At 33.4% G+C, this 23,049-nt stretch overlaps 1 protein-coding gene across 1 annotated transcript in view; it reads right to left on the minus strand.

The window, feature by feature from the left end:
• Positions 1–23,049, minus strand: part of DMD (dystrophin) — a 2,251,240-nt gene that overhangs the window by 1,287,365 nt on the left and 940,826 nt on the right. The window contains exons 33-35 of the mRNA XM_032756167.2: positions 13,705–13,884; positions 13,268–13,396; positions 11,485–11,655 (exon numbers count right to left, since the gene is read on the minus strand). Coding sequence (XP_032612058.2) covers positions 11,485–11,655; positions 13,268–13,396; positions 13,705–13,884 — 480 coding nt within the window. The remainder of the gene's footprint in view (positions 1–11,484; positions 11,656–13,267; positions 13,397–13,704; positions 13,885–23,049) is intronic.

Here is a 23,049-nt window from a genome sequence, read left to right on the forward strand (position 1 = left end):
CTTTGAAATCTATGGTTTTAAAGGATAAAATAACTGCTTATTGATATAATGAGTCTTTATTTTACCATGGGATTTGATGAAATCATAACATAGTAATGGTGAACATGGAGGATTTTAGATTCCAGTTTGGTAGAGTTACATAATTCTGAAGAACAAAACTACTGATTAATTTATCTGCGGCAATATAGAAAGTGATATCACAGCCTTGCATTTACTTTACAGTGAGCAGTTGTTTTTTTTTTTTTTTAAATCAGGAATTATTTGGAGACAGAAAAGGCATACAACAGATACAGTCAGTGGGGTGTGTTCCCTAGCCATCTTATGGAGCTGAGTTTCTCATGTTCAAACTACAGTCCTTTCTGGTACATAGTAAATATTCATAAGTAAATATTTTCTGAAAAAATAAATGAATAAAAGACTAATAATTGAGAGCCAAAACAGACATTTCAAGGATCTTTTTTAGTGACATGGAATTTTAAATAACACAATTTCTATGTAGAAATTTCAAAAGACCTGACTGGTTAGCATTATATGAGTATGTACATTAACTGCTGCCCAAATGCTAAGCAACATGATACCACCACGTAAACACAAAAAAGGGGAAAGATGGAAAAAGAGCTTCGGGAGAGACTACCAAAAAATGAATAGCTAATTATTCAGCCAAGATAATGGAAACTTAGACTTCTTTAGTTCAACGTGTAGGGACTAGATTTTCCAATAAAAGACTACCATGCATTTTGTTAAAAAAAATTATGAAGATTAAGAATTTGAGTAGTTTTATTTTGTGTAGTTTCAAAGTGATTAACTAAAATCAGTGGGCAGAAATTAGTCGGAGCCTACATTTTAGGTTTATATAAGAACATCTGATTAGGATTGTAATTTTTTAAAAAACACTGATTTGAAAGTAATGCTAAACGTTTATGAGCAGAGACTAGATGAGGATGTATTCAGTCACATTTTAGGAACAAAATCCTTTTCACATGGACATTTTCTTAAAATTTTATAACCTTACAGTAAGTTCTTGTCTCTAAATTCAATTAGAACTTTTATAGTAGTGCAGCTCAATAGAAATATAATACAAGCCATACATGTAATTTTAAATATTCTAGTTGCCATAGTAAAAAACAAAAAACAGATAAAATTAATTTTAATGATTTCACTGAGATGTCCAAATTATCATATAAACTCATAATCAATATGAAAATATGAATATTTTACACTTTTTATATTCTCTTCAAAACCCACACATATTTTACACTTATTTATACATCTTAACTTGGAGTAGCCAAATTTCTAAAGCTCAGTGGCCACATGTGGTTCATGACCACCTTATTAGGCAGTATACAGCAATATTAACCATTATACTCATAACATTGTAAAGAACTAAGAGTTCATAATTACTTTGAATAAAATAGTGATGTTTTGTTTATAACTTGTGGTGAATTTAGATTATTCTTACGTCAGTCTTATTATCTTGCATTACGTGTTCTGAGTAAAATTTTCAGGCAGTCTTCGGGGTATAGGAAAAATTACGGGAGTGGGATTGACCTGTTATTTCAGGAGTTTCTATTCTCATTTATGTGTATCTCAGCTTGTGTTGCACTGCTTTCTTATAGACAGGAATATAATATTACTTGGCTTTCAAAGATATATGCTTTGTCACTCTAAATAAATTTTCCATCCTTAAAGTTGGCAATATGTCTTATACTACTCTATTTTCCAGTGAAAACACTGCCTTTTTTTACACTTAAAAAGGTGCTTATTATATCAATCAGTAGTTTTAGAACTACCTATGTATTAATATAATTAACCAGTGACCAATTTTATAACCAAAACAAGTTTATCAAACAGATTGTTTTAGCTATGTTATTGGCAGGATAGCACCAGCCATTTGACAGCGATATGATTAATAATCTTTGGACACAAAGCGTTGAAAAAAATTCATTGCTTTTCTAAAGAGTTCACTAGTTCAGCATTAGGTTATGCCCATTCTAAAATAGAAAACACTTTCCCACCCAATTAAAATTTTACATGTCACTCCTTGGTCTTCACTGTCTTTGTAACTTGGAATTCTTATGCAACTTTATAAAGCAAATATATAATAAGAAAGCATTTATAATTTAAAAGCTCATTCTTGAGTCACCAAAGTATATCATGCCTGCTTTTCAATTCAGAATTATGATAAATTGTCTAAAGCAGTTGAAAGCAATGGCTGATAAACCACCTTAATTATTGGGTAAGTTACTTCTATTGACTTTAAAGGAAATAGATGACCACAAAAGAACTAGAATCACAATTAAATCACACAATGTTAGACAGTGCACACAAAATAGGTTTTCGTTATATAGAAAATAATCAAACAAAAGTTATAGTATTGTATGAGAAAGTGTATACCAAGCATAAGTTTTGGACACTTTAATTTTTTACTTACCTTTTCATTTTAAGAGCTTTAGCATGACTGTGCAGTCATACAAAATACATATAAATTAGAACACAGGGAAGTATAATAAATGGGTAAATGGACACATAAAGAAGAGACAGAGAAACTGAGAAAGACAACACTTTGTTTTCCTTGATTTTTTAATGTTTCAAATTGCTTAACAACTATTAATTGTGCTTTGTTGGATTATTTAAGGATTAATGAAATTTAAGGCTTTGTTGAGGTTTTGGCATTAAAGTTGACTTTTATGACAAGTTAACAAGGAATAACAGAATGAAGAAAAGCAAGATCAATTACAAAGTGATTCACTGTAAATTGAAAGCATTCAAAATTACTCAGATACACTTTATTAGTTTTAAAATGTAAGCTTTCTTTGGTTAAATATTACTTTGGCATGCATAGATACACTAGCATAATAATGACTGTGTTTACACAGACAGCAAGTAAACATTTGTTAATCTGGACTATGGAATCATAATAATCATGATAAATTACCACTATATTCAAATCACACTAAAACCTAAATTGAAAATAAATAATCCAAATGCTATAGATTGGTTTAAAATTGCTTCAAATCCATCAGTCTCCTTTTTCCATCCTGCAGCTTTGAAAATGTATGTATCATTACATTATTGATATAGAAAAATAAGAAAAATTCATGGAAACCAAGATGAAAAATTTCAAGGACAAGTAACACCCTATAGTACAGAAAAGACAGACTACTGATATGATGCGAAGAGTTATTTCACATCACTCTATCTGTAGAGGAAGAGAACTCACGAAAACAAATAAGTGTATTGGAAAGATACTACATCTATGCTACAAGAAAGATTATTTAAAATATGGTTTATAAACTTCTTTATTCTATTATTTTAAAGTTATTAGAGCAAACAAGAAAATGTAAGACATATTATTTTTTAAATTAAATAAATTGACTCCAAATAGTGACATTTCATTGGTTGCATTCTTTTGAGACTAAGTAAAGTACTGGTTTACCTTTAATACTTTGATGATAAAAATGTGAAAATGTGACTAATTTATGAGGTTAATTAGAGGATATTACTCAGTAGATTTCAATTGATTTTGTATTGATGAAGTTAATTTCATGGTTACACATTTTAAAATTGGATGCAAAATATATTCATGGGTCAAGAATCTGCTGCCTACTGTCTACCTTTTATAAAGTTTAACTTATAATATTTCTCTATTTCATGATTACATGAGTTTTTGGAGTAGGAAATGAATTAAAAGAGGAAAACATTTAACTCTAAAATATATGGAGGAGACAGATAAAAGTAAAAACATAACACTTTAAGCAATTTTGTATTTTAAACTTTCTTTGGATTTACTTAGGTAGTTTTCCAGTTTTATTTCTTGCATTCCCCCTTCCTTCTTCCATTTCTTCCTCCCTGCCACCTTTTGTTCTTGTCATTTTTAATACAAAAAGGGTAACGAAATCACTGTATTTGGAGTGAAATTGGGTATGTTTACACTAACACAGAGTAGACCAACAAAAAAATATTTGATGACATAAACAAAGGCAGTAAACTACGCTGAGTCAGCGTATTGAAGTGGCCAAAGCAATGGACTGAGATCTAGTATTTTCTAACCAGACTGTCTAACTGTGAGAACTTGGTCAACTCACTGACACTCTCATAACCTGTTATAAATATCTGAAAGTCTCTGGTCCAAAGCAAAATTGCTTTTCAACTTCTGACACTGATCAGGGGACTCATTTTCCTTTATCAAAGGAGAACAATCAAGATTCACCAAATAGCCTTAATTATTTCAAATGTTATGCTAACAAGACCCAGATAGTTTTATCAAATGACACTGCTCACCAAACTCAATTACACATCTACTTTAAAAATATTTTACATGGTTACCAAAGGGATTTATTAGCAAAGTTTCAATGGACTTAACCTTGTTACAGAGATAACCAATTACACATGTGGAAAAAATAGGCTAGCACAAAAATATGTTGTTAGGTTCATATTTTTCTTATTCATTTTAGTAAAATAAAATTTGCAGAGATTATATAGTTTGACTAGTGATCTGTTACTATTACCTGAAGATATTAGTTGTAAATATTACATATTTAATGCTCTACACATTATGCAATATTTACAAGTCTTCACCTCAGTTTTCATCTGTTTTTTATAAAAAATTTTACTAAAAATGAATACTTATATACCTACAATGTTCCTACAAAAATTTAAAAAATTAAAATAATATATATACCAAGAAAACTGTTACAATTAACAAACAATATTATTTTCCATCATAGAAGATGTTAAGTTATAATATGATCAGAAAGAGACTGCAAAATATCAATATATTTGCATTGATAAATCTGACTACAGAAAATTAAGCTTTAATTAAAATTTTTCAATCCAATAAATCTTCATTGGACTTTCTAGATCAAATTTATAAAATGCATCATTTATTTCCCACCGAAGTTTAGGAGAGCCAAAATAATTAAATCACTGTTAAATTATTTTCCACATACAGAACCATATTTTAAGACAGATTAGGCCCAATCATGTGTTTCTTTTTCTTATATATTCTACGTTACATGGGAAGGTCACTGACTCTCTCACAGCCTCCTATAAACTTGTGAAAGTCTCTTATCCAAATAATGATTACTTTTATATCTTCTGACACTGATTGGAAGTAAAAAAAAAAAAAAAAAAAAAACTTGGTAATTTATAATTATTACAGCAATCAAACAATGAATATTTAAGTATTTGATGCCCGATTGTCCAAATTTCATATTACAGTTGTAATACATATATATACAAACTGCTACATGAATTTTAGTAGCAATTTTCAAGGCCTATATGGAAATTAAAGAACATATTCCATATGTATCCTATAGCAAATAAGTCTTAGTAAAGGATCAAAGTCAGAGAAAATAATTTCACTTTTTTCTGGTTAATATCAATTTCAGAATAAATAATTTAACATTTCAGCTCCTTAGAACAGTAAAGTATACCTAATCTCTAGAAAAATACAATCTAAGCAAATTTGATGTATAAATTACATAATATTTTGTAAGAAGTAAAATAACTGCCTTTATTAATAGGACATACCTAAAGTTTGTTTAGTCAAAATTATTTTGCAGCTAAGTATTACAACAACAACAAAAATATAACTTGATGCATATTTTATTATTGAAATTTATTTTTATTTTTATTTTTGAGATGGAATCTCACTCTGTCGCCCAGGCTGGGGTGCAGTGTGGCAATGTCGGCTCACTGCAACCTCCACTTCCCGGGTTCAAACAATTTCCCTCCTCAACCTCCCAAGTAGCTGGGATTACAGGCGCCCACCACCACGCCCAGCTAATTTTTGTATTTTTAGTAGACAGGAGGTTTTGCCATGTTGGCCAGGTTGATCTTCAACTCCTGACTTCAGGCGATCTGCCTACCTCGGCCTCCCAAAGTGTTGGGATTACAGGCGTGAGCCACCGTACCAGGCCTATTATTGGAATTTATATGCAGACTTTCCTAGTCAATCAGAGTTAAATGTGGAGTCATTTTTTAGTTCATGATCTTCTTGGGTCCTTGTATGTAATGACTTAACTCTAGGCTACCTCTAAATAACTCTAGAGCAGCAGTTCTCTAAGTGTGGTCCCTAGACCTTCAGCATCAATCTGACCTAAAAAAATGTTAGAAATGCAAACTCTTGTGCTCCACTCCAGACCTAGTGAGTCAGAAGCACTGAGGGTGGGGCCCAGCACACTGGTTTTAACAATTCATCCAAGTGCATACAAAAGATTTACTGCTCTAGACTGTAACTTCCTTTCCACTCCCATAGCTATCCCTTTATTTGAGGTCATCAGTGTATCTCATCTAGACTACTGCAATAGCTCCTGAACTTCATGTCATTATTCAGTGCAACTCTCCTCACAACTATCACTGGACTAATTTCTCAACAGTACACACACACACACACACACACACACACACACACACAGAGCACACCAAGAACTCTTCACTGCATACTGAATTAAGCATGAATGATTAGTCTGGCTGTCCATGACCTCTTCACACTGTGTCTAACCATAATCTTCAGCCTTATCATCCACAACTAAGTTTTATCTTCCATGCCCTCTATTCTGAAAACTAAAGGAACTCACTCTTCATTGACACACTGTATGCTCCTGAGCTTTCTCATAGGTTTATGCTGAATTGTTACCTCCTCTGTGTTGCTGGAGTGGCTGCTAAACTCACTTACCATGCACTCACTCTCAATCTAGTATCCATGAACACGTCTTACCCTATCATTAAACAGTAAGCTCCTTGAATCCATCATATCTTACCTAGCAATAGATCCCCCACACTACCAAACACTGTTATCAGAAAATAATACATGGTTGGTGAGAATTCATCCTGATTAATCCCTTTTCTCAAGTCTTCACTCATTAGTGCTTTCAGATATACCTCAACTAGCATCACTCCCAAATTGGTGACTCCCCTTCTCCAACTTGGCTTCTAGAGGGATGGAGAGGCGTAGAACTGTCATAATTAATATGAATAAATAATCAGTTTATTTTTGTCCTCCCATGCCCCTTCCTATACTTCTGTCTCCTATCACCTTATTTTCCCGATAGTATCCCCTTACCCTCAGCCATACCACTAAATTCAGATGCCCTAAAACAGAGACAGTTGAGACAAGGAGTCTCTCCTCATTGATTCTATCAATTTTACTCAGGGTTCTAATATTATCTCTGATTCACTGTTATAATTCTGATCCTCCCCATTAAAACTGCCAATTCCTCACATTGATTTCATATCGATTAGGAAAAAATATGCTTTTTTCAAAGTCATTGGATACTCTTAGGTAACCTCAATAAAATGGGAATAGGCATCATTTTTATGTATTTTAAGGGGCGTATTTGGGACAAACATAACTTCCTAGTAGTTCTTAAATTCATCCACTTGATTATCTTTAAGGCTGGTCTTTGTCATGAAAATAGCAAAGACACGATTTTCTGACTCCAGTCGATTATAGCAGAGACCATAGAAAATCAACAATTCTTTCATTTTTTTCCATCAGTTTTGTCTCAATCCCCCAAATTTGGCCATTCAAGTCTAATATACATAACGATGGAAATAACTATTGATATTAATTATTTTTAATCATTTCATATCTATACACTGATTAATACATTTTAAATGTATGTTTTTACATATATTACATAATTTGATCCTCATTACAATCTTTAGATTAAAATAAAACAGGCATCATCTCCCTAATTTTGTAGCTAGAAATGAGGCTCTGAGAGGTAAAGGGGCATATCCAAAATCACTAAGTAGTAATGTGCTCAGCTAGTACTCCAAGCAGGTCTTGTGGCTTGATGTTAAGGACTTTTTGCTCTCACCATACTGCTCCTTGTTGAGGGACAAACTTAATATTACAGAGAGCTGCACTTGGACGGTTAAGTCCTCAGCCAATCTAATTGAGGATCCCTTTACTCATTGCTTTCTGGGCTTTGAAATTCCTTGTCATGAACAGTCCTGGCAGGAGACATGGGAGTACCCCACTTTGTATTCTTCACCAAATAGTAAATCTAGACACCAGTGAATTTTCAGCATAAGTTATTTCTCTATTCAAGGGCCCCTTAGAGTTATGTTCTAAAGGCTATACTGAAATTGGTGATTACAATGAGTCTATGATCTACCCATGTTCAATTCCAATCTACTTTTTTTATCACCATAGTTTTATTTTTCCCAGGTTACTCTTCCATGAAACTTAGACATAGACTCAACCATAGAAAAGCCATATTCTAACCTAATATTATCCTGTATAACCCCTGCTATAAATAAACCTGATTTTGAGATCAAAGGCTACCCCCTAAAAAATCCAGCATTTCAGCACTTCCCTACTCCAAAGCAAACACACACAAGACATTAAATGTTTTAAATTCCTTATTGTAATCAACAAAAGATTACTGAATAGTCAAATTTGAGAACGAGCAGGGATTTATGAACTAATCTAATCTAGAAATTTAAAACCATGTTCTATGAGCATAATTTATACTCCCTGAATACAAACATAGGAAGGAGAAAGAAAAAATGGCAGATATTTCCCCCATCTAGTAACTCTATTATTTTTCAATTTATTAATTTTATTTTAATATGATTTTAATATTAAATATTATTTAATATTTTATTATAAATAATATTTTGGGCAGGATAGGATTTCTTTTAAAAATTGCTAATCTATTTTAACTTCCTCATCTTACAAACAATGAAATGGATATGCAGAGAAATCACATATTCTGGCTACTACTGAAAAAGTTAGGCCTGAAACTCAATCTTCTAAATCCACTGTTTTCTCTGCTGAGATTACCTTCTAAATCTATTGTTCTCTCTGCTGAGATTATCTCACCATTATTTGAACATCCCCATGAAGATGAATTAGTGTTAAACATATTTTATGATTATACTAAGTATTCATTTCTGTTTGTAAACATATATTTTTTAAGAAAGGATCTTTAAACCCTTGTATCTTCTCACCACAATCTCTAACACAATGGAAGCTCAATCCCATTAGGTGATGCAATGATTATATAAGCAAAGTGTCAGATATGCTTTATTTCCGTGATTTTCATTTCATCGTGATAGTAGAGCATAATTATCTCTTCAGAGCCCTAAAATGGGGTCACTATTACACTCAGTTGCCTTTACTAATTTAGAGAAAAACGAATACTTTGAAAAGCAAACATGATTATTTTGTTAATTAACATATAATTGAAAATACTGGGCCAGGCACATTGGTTCACGCTTGTAATTCCAGCACTTTGGGAGGCCGAGGCAGGTGGATCACTTGAGGTCAGGAGTTCCAGACCAGCCTGGCCAACATGGTGAAATGCCGTCTCTGCTAAAATACAAAAATTAGCCAGGTGTCGTGGTGCCCGCCTGTATTCCCAGCTACTTGGGAGGCTGAGGCAGGAGAATCACTTGATTCCAGGAGGCAGAGGTTACAGTGAGCTGAGGTTATGCCACTACACTCCAGCCTGGGCAACAGAGAGAGTCTCCACCACAAAAAAATAAAATAAAATAAATAATAATAATAATAATAATAAATGAATATTCATTGGAAATTTCTTATGCCTTATGTTGCTAGGGAAAATAAAAGAAGTACATACAGTGGATCACTTTATGCATGATTTCCAGAAGTATACTTACAAATTCATGCAGAATGTGAAATGAAAACTCACAAACTTGTCTTGGTCACAGACTTGTATTGGCTGGGTCTGTCACATCTGTGGTGGAGAGCAAATTCTACCCATTTTTTAATATCTGTGAATCACAATCTTCTAACACAATTTATCCAAAGATAATACCTTATTTTCTCTTAAATATTCTATACCTTAGTGGTTTATTAAAATGTGCATGTGTGTGTGTCTATATCTTAGTAATGAAGCAGTAGCATTTTTTTTAATGATTGAAATAAATCTCCATTAATTGTCCAGTTATTACATAAGCCATTGATATCTCAGAAGTAAAAACAACGGTCTTTGTAACAATAAATTCTTTTAAAACTATAATCAATTTTAAGAGCCTGTCACATTTTTTTGCAGGTAATAATGACTGACTCAAATATATATATTTGTGACAGTTAACTACTTAGTTCTCTCATGCTGTCTCTCACCATATGTAGACAATATAGCCTTTTAAAAGTCAACTATATAAGGTCTCTATGTATGGAGAGACAGAGTACAAAAGAACTAAGTAGTTAAGTATTAAAAATACCTTGCAATGAATTAAGGTAAACTAATAACCTTTTAGTTTGGGAAGGTGAATTTTGAAGGGAACTGTGTCTCATGCATACAAGCTAAACTACTTAGAATTTATCATGTCACATTTCACTTATTTTGAAATCTACTTAAAATATGTACTATTATATAACATGATGAGACACTGTAATGCCTTAGAAAGTGTAGCAATTGTGAAACCATGCTATTAATGGTTGCTTATGTCTATCAAAATATTTTTTGAAAATGTTCTTCTATTTTTCCAGAAATCAACACTTACCTGACATATTACATCATATTTTCTCATAAATACTCCAATGTTTTCTCATTTCAGATTATTTCTAACAATAATCTATATACCTAAATACATATATTGATTTTATATACATTTTTATGTTTGAAAGCATATCACATATGTTGAAAACTTATCAAACTACAGTATATAAATTTCTAGGTAATTACTTGCATTTCAAATCTTCCCAAAGAGTTGAAATTTTATAACACTATATTTATACATTTTTGCAAACTACTTATTAAATAAGACTTTGTCTTCATCAAATCATACACAAATATAAAGTCTTTCATGCAAAAGTTCCGTATTCCCTGCTTCTTCTTAAACAGTATATAAACAGGCATATAAAATTACAAAAATTAGGATATGTCAGCTTTGCAATGATTTGTTTTCATGGCTTGATCATTTCATTTTAGCCTAATGAATTTTGTCACAGTGTCTACAACTAGCAAAAGCACGTTAAATATACATACTTGCACAACCAGTAAAAAGGTACAAACACCCTAGATCGTGCAGAAGATATACAAGGCCTCATTTTGGATATTTGATCCACATTACATACAAGCAATATTGTATCAGTAGTGCTTTTCGCAAAATTTACCGGTAGTGCTTTCTTTTGATGGATGACTTGTGTGCTTTTGGTTTATTTATTTTTTTGGCCTTCAGCATGCTATTTGTTATTTTTTCTGTAGGTGACCCCTGAAAGTACGTATGTAAACTGCAGTGTAGAATGCAGTTCTAGAATACCTGTGGCAGAAAAAGATGAGAGAAAGAGAGACAGAGAGAGACAGAGAGAGACAGAGATGGCTGGGGGGGTGCGTTTATCTCCCATTATAATCAGTGGTAAAATTTCCTTAAATACATTTTGGCCTCCATTTTCCTTTTGAAAACCTTGCTGTGGGGCCTACTTGCCCCTTTCAGAGTACTGCGCAACCTTCGCAAGAGATCATTTAGCACTAGTTTCCACCTTGGAGTAGATCTTCCTACCTTTCCAGTCTTAATTCTGTGTGAAATGGCTGCAAATCGATGGTTGAGCTCTGAGATTTGGGGCTCTACTAATTTCCTGCAGTGGTCACCGCGGTTTGCCATCAAGTTTGCTGCTTGGTCACGTGTAGAGTCCACCTTTGGGCGTATGTCATTCAGTTCTGCCTTTAAACGCTATATTCCATGAGCAAGAGATAGGACTTGAAGTTAGTAATTAACGAAGGTCAAGATAGCAATAGAGAGCGAAACAGAGGGAGTGAGCAAGTGAGTGAGAGAGAGAGAGAGAGAGAAAGTAAGCAAATGAGAGCAAGCACATGCAGAAAATAGAAAGGGAGATAAAACCACAACTTCCATAAAACAGGAGAAAAATGAAAATGAGTGTGATTTCAGAAAAATAGATCACTGTCCTTAAGTTTGATGCATGTCTATTTACAATGTTTATTTAGTCCGAAGAAGGACAGGGATGTTTTCCCAACTATGTTCTTGCAACTATCATAATATATTCTATTTAGTCTTATTTTATTATATCGTTACTGAATTTAATACTTGTGGAACAAACTAAGTATGTGCTCAGGAGGGCAGGTAGCTGAAGAACACTTTTCTATTTCTTCCTAGCACTTTCAAGTTCCTCTTTATTACACTGAGTGTCATAAGAAAGTGATTTTCTAACAAATACGAATTTTGTGTCACATACAGAGGTACTAAGGAACGTTCTTCCTGACCTGCCGGGTGACAGAGGTTGAAGTTAAATAACTCAGACCCTATTATTCAAAAAGCCTTGAAGGAAATTCACCATAAAATGACATCTCTGACTGTACATCAAGGGATAATGAAGAGCACAATACAGATCCACATCAACATAAGTTTCAGAAAATGGCATAAATGTGTTTTGGGGATAGCCTGGAATGCATTTATAGTTTTTCCTTAAAGGTATATTGTAATCTGTGGAAAATATCAGAGGCATAAAAATAAATTGCATAGAAAGAAACATAATTTTTGAGTTTTCTTTAAATAATAAACAACTAATCAATAAATTTATCAAACATTTCAGCAAAACAAAATAAATAATGTTTAATTAAAAGAGAGCTGTTAAAATTCAACTCTACCTATTTAATTGGGAAAGGAGACATAATCAAATAGAAAGAATGTAGTATCAATAAGGTATATTAGCATATTATACCTCTCATATCCTTTTATCAGAATCATTTTTTAAAGAAAAGATAAAGTTGCCCTTGAAAAGAAGACAGGGCATCCTAACAGTCAGTTTTGATACTAAAAGAAAGAACCCAAAGCCTTGTTTACATGTAGTTAAAAATGAAAACCTCTGTTTTACATAAGCCCAATATTAAGACTAATTACCAAGATTTGGATATGGCATAGGCAACAAAAATCAGCTGATTGGATTTCAGGTGTTGATTCAGATGGGCTAAATGAATGATAGTATCAGATTGTTCTTTGTGTTAGACACAAGAACGTAGTACCACCATTGACAAAGGCAGAAATTTGCAATATGATTTCAAAATAAATCTTGGAATCTCTTTCTGAACGGAGTTTGCATGGGGTATAATTAACTGAGTGATGGATTTGAACAGATACCCAGATTACAGAACTCTTCAAAATCATTAATTTCCACTCAAAGGGGGAAGGAAGGAAAAAGGGAAAGATAAAGGAAGGAAGAAAGGATTGTTTTACTCTTATTAAGATTTCCTTAGTATCTTTTAGGACAAAGATGATTGAAGTAACTATTGTACAATTTGGACATTACTTTTCATATTTTATTTGCTACCTTAAGCACGTCTTCTTTTTGCTGGGGTTTCTTTTTCTCCGATTCATCCAAAAGTATGTCAGCCTGAATGATCCACTTTGTGATGTGGTCCACATTCTGGTCAAAAGTTTCCATGTGTTTCTGGTATTCCTTCATTGTACAGAGACATACCATGGCATTATTGGTTAGACAATATTCTTAAAGAGTTTTTCCTATGTTCTAAAATGTTTAAAAGACAACAATATAGTTTCATTCAGATTAGTTTTAAGTGGTATTTTCATATAGAATATTGCAGAAATATAAAGAAAAATATATTAAAATATTGTTATAGATATTGAATTAAGAGCCAGCATATATGTGAGATGGAGAAATTTTCAAACACAGAATTTTTACTGGTCACTTTAGTATCTTTTTCTCGTGACAGACAGGGTGTAAAAGCTTCTGGCCTTTTCTCTTACCAACAAAAGATTTAACCACTCTTCTGCTCGGGAGGTGACAGCTATCCAGTTACTATTCAGAAGACTGAGTTTATCTTCCACCAACGTCTCCTTCTTGCCCAAAAGTGTTTTCAAGGCCTCTCCTACCTCTGTGATACTCTTCAGGTGCACCTTCTGTTTCTCAATCTCCTTTTGAGTAGCCTGTGAAAAGGAGAGCATTGACCTTCAAGTAATATCTTGTAGTCCTAAGATTTAAAATTGATGAAATGGCTTTCTGTATGGTTACTATGATTTTGCAAGGTTTTAAACCTATGACTATGTATTAACAAATCATGAAAACCATACCATATATACTGAAGCTTCATTATTGGGTAACTATGAACATATATATATACATAAGCATAATTCATGTCTTATTTTTCATTATGAATATTTAATAAACATACATATTGTTCAACTAAATATATTTATATTTACTTAATTTGTACATGTAGTGGCTAAAGGCAGATCTTTGAAAACCCATCAACAAATAAGAAACTGCCTTTAGAAAATTCTACAGTATGGTGCTACTGTATTTCTGCAGCAGGGATTTTTTAGCCTTTTAGTGCAACGGATCTGTTTGGCATCTGTTGAAGCTTAAAAACCTTTTCTCATAATAATACTTTTAAACACATAAAACAAAATACACAGGATTTTAAGTGAAAACAATTATACTGAAATACAATATGCAAAACATCTTTTAAATAGTTGTGATGTAGTAATAAATGTTTTATTTCCTAATATGTTAATTAACAAGATCTAGCATCAGGTCTTTAGGATAATTTCAATGTAGTGATGATGAGCATAACTGGTACTTTTAAGTATATACAATGTCTGGAACATGCTATAAAAGTATCTGTCATTTCTATTAGTGACAAAGTCATGGGTATTTCTATTGCTGGAGTTTGTTGCTCACATCAATAACTGAAAAAAAAGCTTACTTTTGGTTTTAATTGAATACAAATAAAGATATCGTATTCCCCCAATCCAAGTTCACAGACCTTAATTCTATCCACAAACCCTGGACTAAAATCTCCTAAGAGAATACTAGTATTTCCTAAGAGGTGATTTATAAAACATGAAAACAATCACATTTAACATGAAAAAATATGGAGAGTAGTGATGCAAAAAGTGATCTTAGTACAAATGTTTACTACCTGCCCTGCATAAAGGCCCTTTCCTGGTACATGGCATGGCTGACAGACAACATGGTCACTCTGCATTCCACTGCGTCTGAGCCTGGTTCTTTCCCTGCCTGTCTAGTTAGGCAGCTGTGGGACATTCACAGAGAGCTGAGCCAGAGCCCAAGAGACGCTTTTTCTCCTTTCTCAATAAGGTTAACAGATACAGAGGCTGTGATTGGCACTTGAGTTGAAAAGCTATTTGCGAGTGGAGCTGATGTCTTAATCAAAGAAAACCAAAGCAAAACAATCAATGAGAAACAGCAATAACAGGAAAGTGGAAGAAGTCCAGCTACAAATAATCAATTAATAAACACACAAGGAGCAGCTCTGTAACGCCAGCCTACATCTAATTTCTTAAGAAAAAAATTACAGTACAAGAATAAGAAAGTAGGTATAGGCTGGCCTCATAGAGTCGCTCTCAACGTGTCTTTTCTATCTTTATAATATATCTAAGTAGTCCTGTGGCTGTCTTTCTGCCACACCATCAGGTCCTGGTCCACTCGAAATCACTTCTCATACTTTTTGTTTTGGTTTTGCCTTTGGCATCAGATAAACAGGAGAAATAAATGAGGAAACAATGTATAAAAATTTTTATGCAAGTCAGAAACACTGTTTCTTCAATTCTAAGATATTGTTTTATGTTACATTTTTTCAATACAAACATGCCTGAAATTAAGGTTCTTAACACCAGATGAACTCAACAGCTATCATGCATGGAGTCCTTCATATGTAGGTGCTATTTGTTGCACATGGGTGAGCTTAGCAATTCATAAAAGCAATTTCTTCATTTATCAATCATAAGTGTTGCCTGAGCTCCTATTATATGCCAGTTACTACTGTAACAGAACCATATGTAATTCTCCTCATTATATTTTGGGAGATTATTGGAAGTCTCTCATTCGGGTAGACACAGCCCCTTTAGAGCTAGACTTCAGAGTAGACATAGAATAGATTTTATCCCTTTTAAGACTTTATCTTCACCCTTTTGTAGTATACAACCTCTACAACCATAGATGTTAGCTATTGTTACTAGGCACTGTGGGATAAAATTGCAGAGAAGTCCCCGTCCTTCAAAAACTTATATTCAAGTATAAGTTTGTCACAGAGATGGATATATATGCAAATGAGAATTATCTACTTTCTATATTCCAGTCTAGAGGCATGTCACTGTAGTTGATTTATTCACAAAGGTAACACTTCACAAAGTTGAAGCTTAATTTATATTTTGATTACTAATGATCTCTTAATGTCTTCATAAAGATGACACTATATTTTAGAATCAATGTAAAAAGTTATTGTGTACATAGATTTTTGTTTCTTACATGACAAGCAATGCAATTAAAGGCAATGGAATTTTCCAAAACTCAGAAGAGATCAGAAAAATTTTGAACTTAGGGGACAATGTTGCAGGTAGTTCCTGGCTCACAAAATCTATTATGTGTCAACATCTGGCCAAATTCCTCCAGCTAATTTAAATAATGTCCAGTGATGTTCAGTTGATGGGAGCAAAATAGGAAATGCGGACTAATTTCTAGTGCCTTCTTAAGTTCCACAAAATTATAAATTAAAACTAAACAATGTTCAACTTATCACCATCATCAACTTGTATTTGAAAAAAGCAGTGGTATTATGGTGGTTTATAACTGCTAATGGTCAAAAGTGATTCATAGGAAAACTTACACTCTGTAAAAAAAGAGACCTAGAGTTAAACCTTTATGTATGCTATTCAACAATAAACCAGTATTCAATCATTTGTATATGTGCTGTTTTGGGTTAGGAAAAAATATTGTGTTAATTAGTAGGCCTTAAATTTTCCCCTCAAATGTGTTTTTAATCAAACGTATGACTTAAGACATAAGACTTAAATAAGACTCAGCCTTTAAATACTATGCTGAGCTTGCTTTCTGGAGATCTCAAATATTAATTGAGCAATGTATATAAGGCGCCTAATATCCAGCCTGTACTGTGCTATTCATTGCCAGAGATGAGGAAAGAGGTAATCTTTGCAAACCTCACTCTAATCATGCCTACAGTATAGCTGCAGAGGAAAGCTTAAATGCAATAAAACAATTTGATAGCATACTAGAAAAAAATCACATTTTGGGGGGAAACAGATGAGCCATGGATGGAATAAGCATGAATGACTACAAGGGAAAGGTGACACTTGAAGGTGGAGTGTGCCATAAAGCATGGAATGGTTTGGATTGACTAAAGACAAGGTACGAAGCAACGAGAAGGTATGAAAGTTAGAATAAAAGCCTGCCATAGAGGAACAAGGAATCCTTATCGTAAACTAAAAGAATACATTTGATGAGGTTGTTGATGAACGATTTTCTCTGGCTCTAATAGATTCCCACAACAGAAGAATGTCTGCGTCTTCAGATGTATGGAGAACCAACCTAGAGCTATTGCCTTGGCCATTCTCTTTATACCTGTATTCGTTCCTCTCAAAGGGAGCTCCTTATTTATAGGGTTGGTGAGATGGAAAGAAACAGCTGAACATATATGGCATTTCCTCCTTTTCAAAAACATCCGATTCTAAGCATACATGCCTTCTTCTGCCTTGTGAGGTGAGAGGTGGAGAGGGTTCTAGAAGGTCTGCTCTTCTGAAGGAGCAAGTTCAACTTCAATAACTAAATTCACTAAATTATAACTCCGACACTTTAGGTTTTTCAATCATGTAGTAATGTGATTGCTGCTAGGATTGATTTTAAGCCTGAAGAAAAAGCAAGATTGTGTGCACTCAGTTTTAATCTGACCTATGACATGATTGTAAGTCCACCTTCAGGAGATTCAAGAGAAGTTGAATGCAAACTAAATACTTGGCACTAAGGGTTTTTATGCTAGAGGGGAAAATATCTGACATAGGTAAAATCCAATAAAACTGTAAATTGCCACAATGTCTAACATATTATTTATTTTGCATATGTTACTTTGTAACATTTGATAGCTCTAGTATAGATAGTCCAAATACTAAGCACCAACTTCCATGATTTCAAACAAATTTGCTGTCTACTTCTTAGCCATAATAATTTCTAAATGCTACTCTAATTTCCTTATTACAAAATGATGAGTATAATGAGCTAATTTATTTCAGTGAAGTCACGCCCCATGTTGATGGGAAGGATGAAGAATACATTCTGATTCATTCCCCATATCTACAAGTTTAACGGCTTGTAGAAATTTAAAAAGGCATGTTAGGTTCAGGGTTCAGCTATCAGCTCACTTCACTGATACAGTAGCAAGATGGAAAAATCTTCTCCATTGGTCTCTGCTGATTATACCATCAGCATTTTTCATTATTTTTATTTAATCGTAGAAGGGTAAAAATTATTGCAACAATTATCTGGTCCCATAGGAACACCTTTACATTTTCCTTCAGGGGTAAAGAAATGTAGCTCAATTAACCTCTATTCTCTCCTCCACCCATTTAATATTTTCACAAGTTTTCCAATACCTTCCACAGATTTTCTTGGAATTTGTCAGGGGCTTATATTCTTAAGATAACTTCAGTGTCTGATCTCCTATTGTTTCCACACCCTCTTTTTGAACAAATTTTATTATCTTAAGAGTCTCCTGTTATCTAGAGCCTATCTTCAATCAGCACCACATTTATTTAACTATGTACCTTAACATCATTTCCTTATAGATTCCTCCCTTTACTAGGACCCAATTAAATTCGGGCTTATTTTAGCTATTGCTTTCTCTTATGCATGTTCCCTGTAGTATGAATAAAAGGCTAACTAAAGCATCCATAAAAGGCATCTTGAGAGGTCCCCTTACCCAAATGAATTCTGCACTTAGTATTTGCAAATATTATACCATTTCTGATCACAGGCAACAGGAGACAGTTCCTTCACCTTTAAGCTATGTAACAAATTCATGGAAAGAAAAGGAATACATTGCCATATTACTGCAATTCTAAGATGTGCATTTGTCACATTTTAAAGATTCGGAAGTTGAGATGTAACATACAATTTAGGTTTACCTTGAAAGTGGTAGTGTGTTGTTTTTTTTTTAATTCTTAGCAGCTGTAATCATATCAATGGTGCATCACACAATCTAACATGTCTTAAACATGAGGAAATGAGATGCTAATTGCTTTTTCAGCCCCCGACATTACTCTATCATGGCTAGAGGTTTAGGACAAATTTTACTATTAGGCTAATGTGACACAATAACATAATGATAAATTCAAAAAAAACATAAAGCATTAAATAGGGGATTCTATAGCAATGTGTATTGACTTTTTAATAATAATGTATTGTTTATTAAAGAAAAATTTCATGAAAGCAGAATGAACCGAACAGAAATAACAGCTCTAACTATAATGACAGTGAATAGTGACTCCAATGGCATTTAACAGATGTTCTCTTTTCTAAGTAACAGCTGCTTGATGCATTCATTGCACCAAGTTAATGATCTGCTAGTGTTATTTCACTTCACAGATAAATTACTGTGCTCGCTTTAAAAGAAAAGATACGTAATTTTTCAGGGGAATCAGAGTATAACAGACTTTAGAGTAAGTAACAGTTCTTATATTTTTATAGCTAAGAGGAGTGATGAGTTGAGGCAGTTATCCAGATAATCTAGGACCAGAAACCAGATCTCTTTAAACAGTGAAAGCTGACAGTTTAAAAAAATATATACAAGACATGGTTGACTGAGCTGAATTTAGGTCTCCTCAGACAGCTTGAAATTTGCAGATCTTGTAGCACATTATCTAGTGATTCTCAACTTTGCTGAATCAGAGAGCTGGTTACAGTTAGACCAATTAAATCAGAATCTCTGGAAGTGGGCCCCAAACATTGGTATACTTTTCAAGTTTCTTGGGTGATTTTGATGTGCAACCAATGTTGAAAACCACAGGCAAACAGGAAGATGCATTCTGAGTTTTTACTGAGTGATAGTCATTAAATTCTAAGAGTGAACGAACTGAAAGCCAAAGGATAATTGAGCAACCAATGATTGTTCTTCCTGATGTTAAATATTATAAAACTTTGTTTCCAAAATAAATGTGAAAAACACAGTAACTTGCTTAACAAGTGGCTATTTAGAAATAGATTATTCTGCATTTAACACCTTGAGTTACATTTATTAATACCATTTGTGTGTGTGTGTGCGTGTGTGTGTGTGCGTGTGTGTGTTCCTCTGAGGCAACTCTTGGCATACTAAGACTACTGTTAATAAAACAGGCGGTAGGATGAACATACTATAGGACCAAATTTTTTTCCAGAAAATCATATTCTACCATTTGAACTTTTAGATGACACCATGGATATTTAGGGGTTTAATGGAACGAAATTATTTAACTGAGTTGGAATTTTTGATGATTAAAACAAAATTAGAAATAAAATGTTAGTGATTAAATCAGAAATCATATAGATTAGACTTTGTCGAAGCTTGTGTTTCCCAAACATAATGATCATCAGGGAAGTAAACCTCTAATCACATACATATTTACTTTGCTATGGTTATATTTTCATGCTCAATTCATATGCTAAACAATATTGACCAGTAATGGGATATTCAGATTGATTTACTTACACTCAACTAATCAGAGTGATTTTAAGATACTAACAAACAATATTTGAAATCTAAAATCACACCAGTGGGGACAGACTACAGACTGTAATAGGTGATAGATACACACGGGTTTTCATTTTATTATTTTAATAAGGACTTATATTTTCTGCACTTGAAATTTAGCCATGGTTTGTTTCATTCTTATTGTGAACGAGTAGGTTTTTGTTAATTTAAGCTTAGATTACTTTAAAATTACTAGAAAATAGGACTTCTTATGATAATTTGGTATAGTGGAAAAAACTTTTGAAATCAGGCATAGTATTGGATTCTAGTTACAGTTTTTCTACGTACCAGGACTTGTATTTTTTCATCTATAAAACAGGAACGTTTGATCAGGTGATTATGTTTGTTATAAAACTTGTAAAATTTTAAATGCACATCAGCATTTTTCTCTTCTCTCAAGAACTGCTTTGTCATTATAATTTTCAACTCTTAATTTGCAAGTTACGTTTAAACAGATATTTCATAAGTATGTCCTATGTGTCAGGCAATAATCTTATGTATATGGGAAATATCAGAGACCAAAACACACATTTTCCCTGTCCTTTTGCTGAATGAATTATTATTGCCTGCATAACAGTCCAAGAGAGTAGGGGTTATCATGACAGCTCAAGGAACTTGTGCAGTTCCAGTATTCAAACTCTTCAGGTGCTAGTAATCTCCTGTAGATTGCCTTGCCATTTCCTTCCATCATCTCTATTCTATAGCTATCAGTGTTTCTAACCTAAGCCTAGAAAATTCCATTAACAGAAAAGGAAAAATATCTGAACATTTATGGGGTGATAAATATCACTGTGATGGCTGCCTCGTGGCATTGCTGTTGTCTGGACCATACAGCTAGCTAGGAGTGATCCATATTTTTAAAATCTTAACATTAATTTTACCCTCTTTAATACTACTCTGATTGAAGAAGGTTGAATTTAAAAATATAGTGAAAGGGCTATGTGGCTGTAGGGAGTTCTAATTAGCATTAATAGTTTAAATTGTCAATTTTCATCATCAATCTTTTATCTCATTTGTTAATATTCTCAAATGGTTTTCCTCCTGTCATTTTAATTTAAAAATTTTTCTTTACCTTTGGAACAATTTGGCATATTTTAAAATGTGTTCTTTTTTTTCTGTAACTAATTTGGAAATATGTTCACAGGGTAAGGGGACACAGGACAGTTTTCTTACCTGCAGCTGTCCCTTCAATTAATACACCCTGACCACATCCTAACTACTTCTGGAAGTTCTCCCATTCTTTCTCTGTGGGATCATTAAGAATTAGAATACCCAAGATATTCTTGAGTTCGTAATTCTCTTCAAGTAGATGGTATCTTTAAACATCTTAAATTGTGTCATGCACCACCCAGTATCTTTTGGAAGGGCTACGCATTCTAGTTATCTATGGTTTGGAATGTGTGACTATTGAATTTTGAGCAGGAAGAAAACTTAGATGAATCATTCTATTTAGGAAAGACCAATTCTACAATGCCACTGGCCTATCAAAAGGCTCCTAGAAATGTCAAACCTCTGATACTCATTCAAGAAGAAGACATGGCAAAATTCTATGGTCAAACAGGGCACTGCTTCTATATTAGCTTTCCTCTAGTTCAGGAGTTTGAATATGTTCTGTGAATGGTCACATAGTAGTTGTTCTAGGCTTTGTGAGCCATGTAGTCTCTGTCACAATTACTCAACTCTGCTGTTTAAGCACAAAAGCAGCCAGAAAAAATAAACAAATAGAAATTGATACACTTCAATAAAGTCTTATGTACACACACTGACATTTGCATTTTTAATCATTTTTATGTGTCCTCAAGTATCTAGTTCTTCTTTTAATTTTTTCCATCCATTTACATAAAAACAATTTTCAGCCCATGGGCTGTACAAAAGAAGGTGGCTGAATGGATCAGGCCTACCAATTATAGTTTGCCCATCTCTGCTCTCATTTATCTGACTCTAGTTAATTTACCTTCCTCTTGGTGAGAGTCTCTTAGGCATTCTTCTCTTATTAGGAAGCTCAAGAAGTTGGCTAGAGTTGATATGGGCCCTATTAGGTCATCTCTTTTCATGGTCCCCATAGTAACATTAATCCTCATATTGAGGATCCTGGACCCACATGACTTTGAAATCCTTAGGAGTGAATGACTATTACAAATCTAATCATGGTCACCCTATGAAAGCAATCACCATCTGTTATTTTCTGACTTTTTAACAAAAGCCATTCAGACTGGTGTGACATGGTATCTTATTTAGGGTTTAATTGGCATCTCTCTGATGATTAGTGATATTGAAGATTTTTTCATCTGCTTGTTGGCCGCGTGTATGTCTTCTTCTGAGAAGTGTCTGTTCATGTTCTTTGTCCTGTTTTTAATCTGTTTTTTTTTTTTTTAATTTCTTGTTGACAAGTTTAAGTTCCTTACAGATTCTGGATATCATTCACTTGTTAGATGTATAGTTTGCAAATACTTTCTCCCATTCAGGAGGTTATCTGCTTACTGTGTTGTTTGTTTCTTTTTCTGTACAGAAGCTTTAGTTTAACTCTCATTTGTCAATTTTTGGTTTTGTTGCG

The sequence above is a fragment of the Hylobates moloch genome, unplaced genomic scaffold, assembly GCF_009828535.3.
Source record: "Hylobates moloch isolate HMO894 unplaced genomic scaffold, HMol_V3 SCAFFOLD_7, whole genome shotgun sequence".
In the NCBI taxonomy this organism is placed as follows: domain Eukaryota; kingdom Metazoa; phylum Chordata; class Mammalia; order Primates; family Hylobatidae; genus Hylobates; species Hylobates moloch.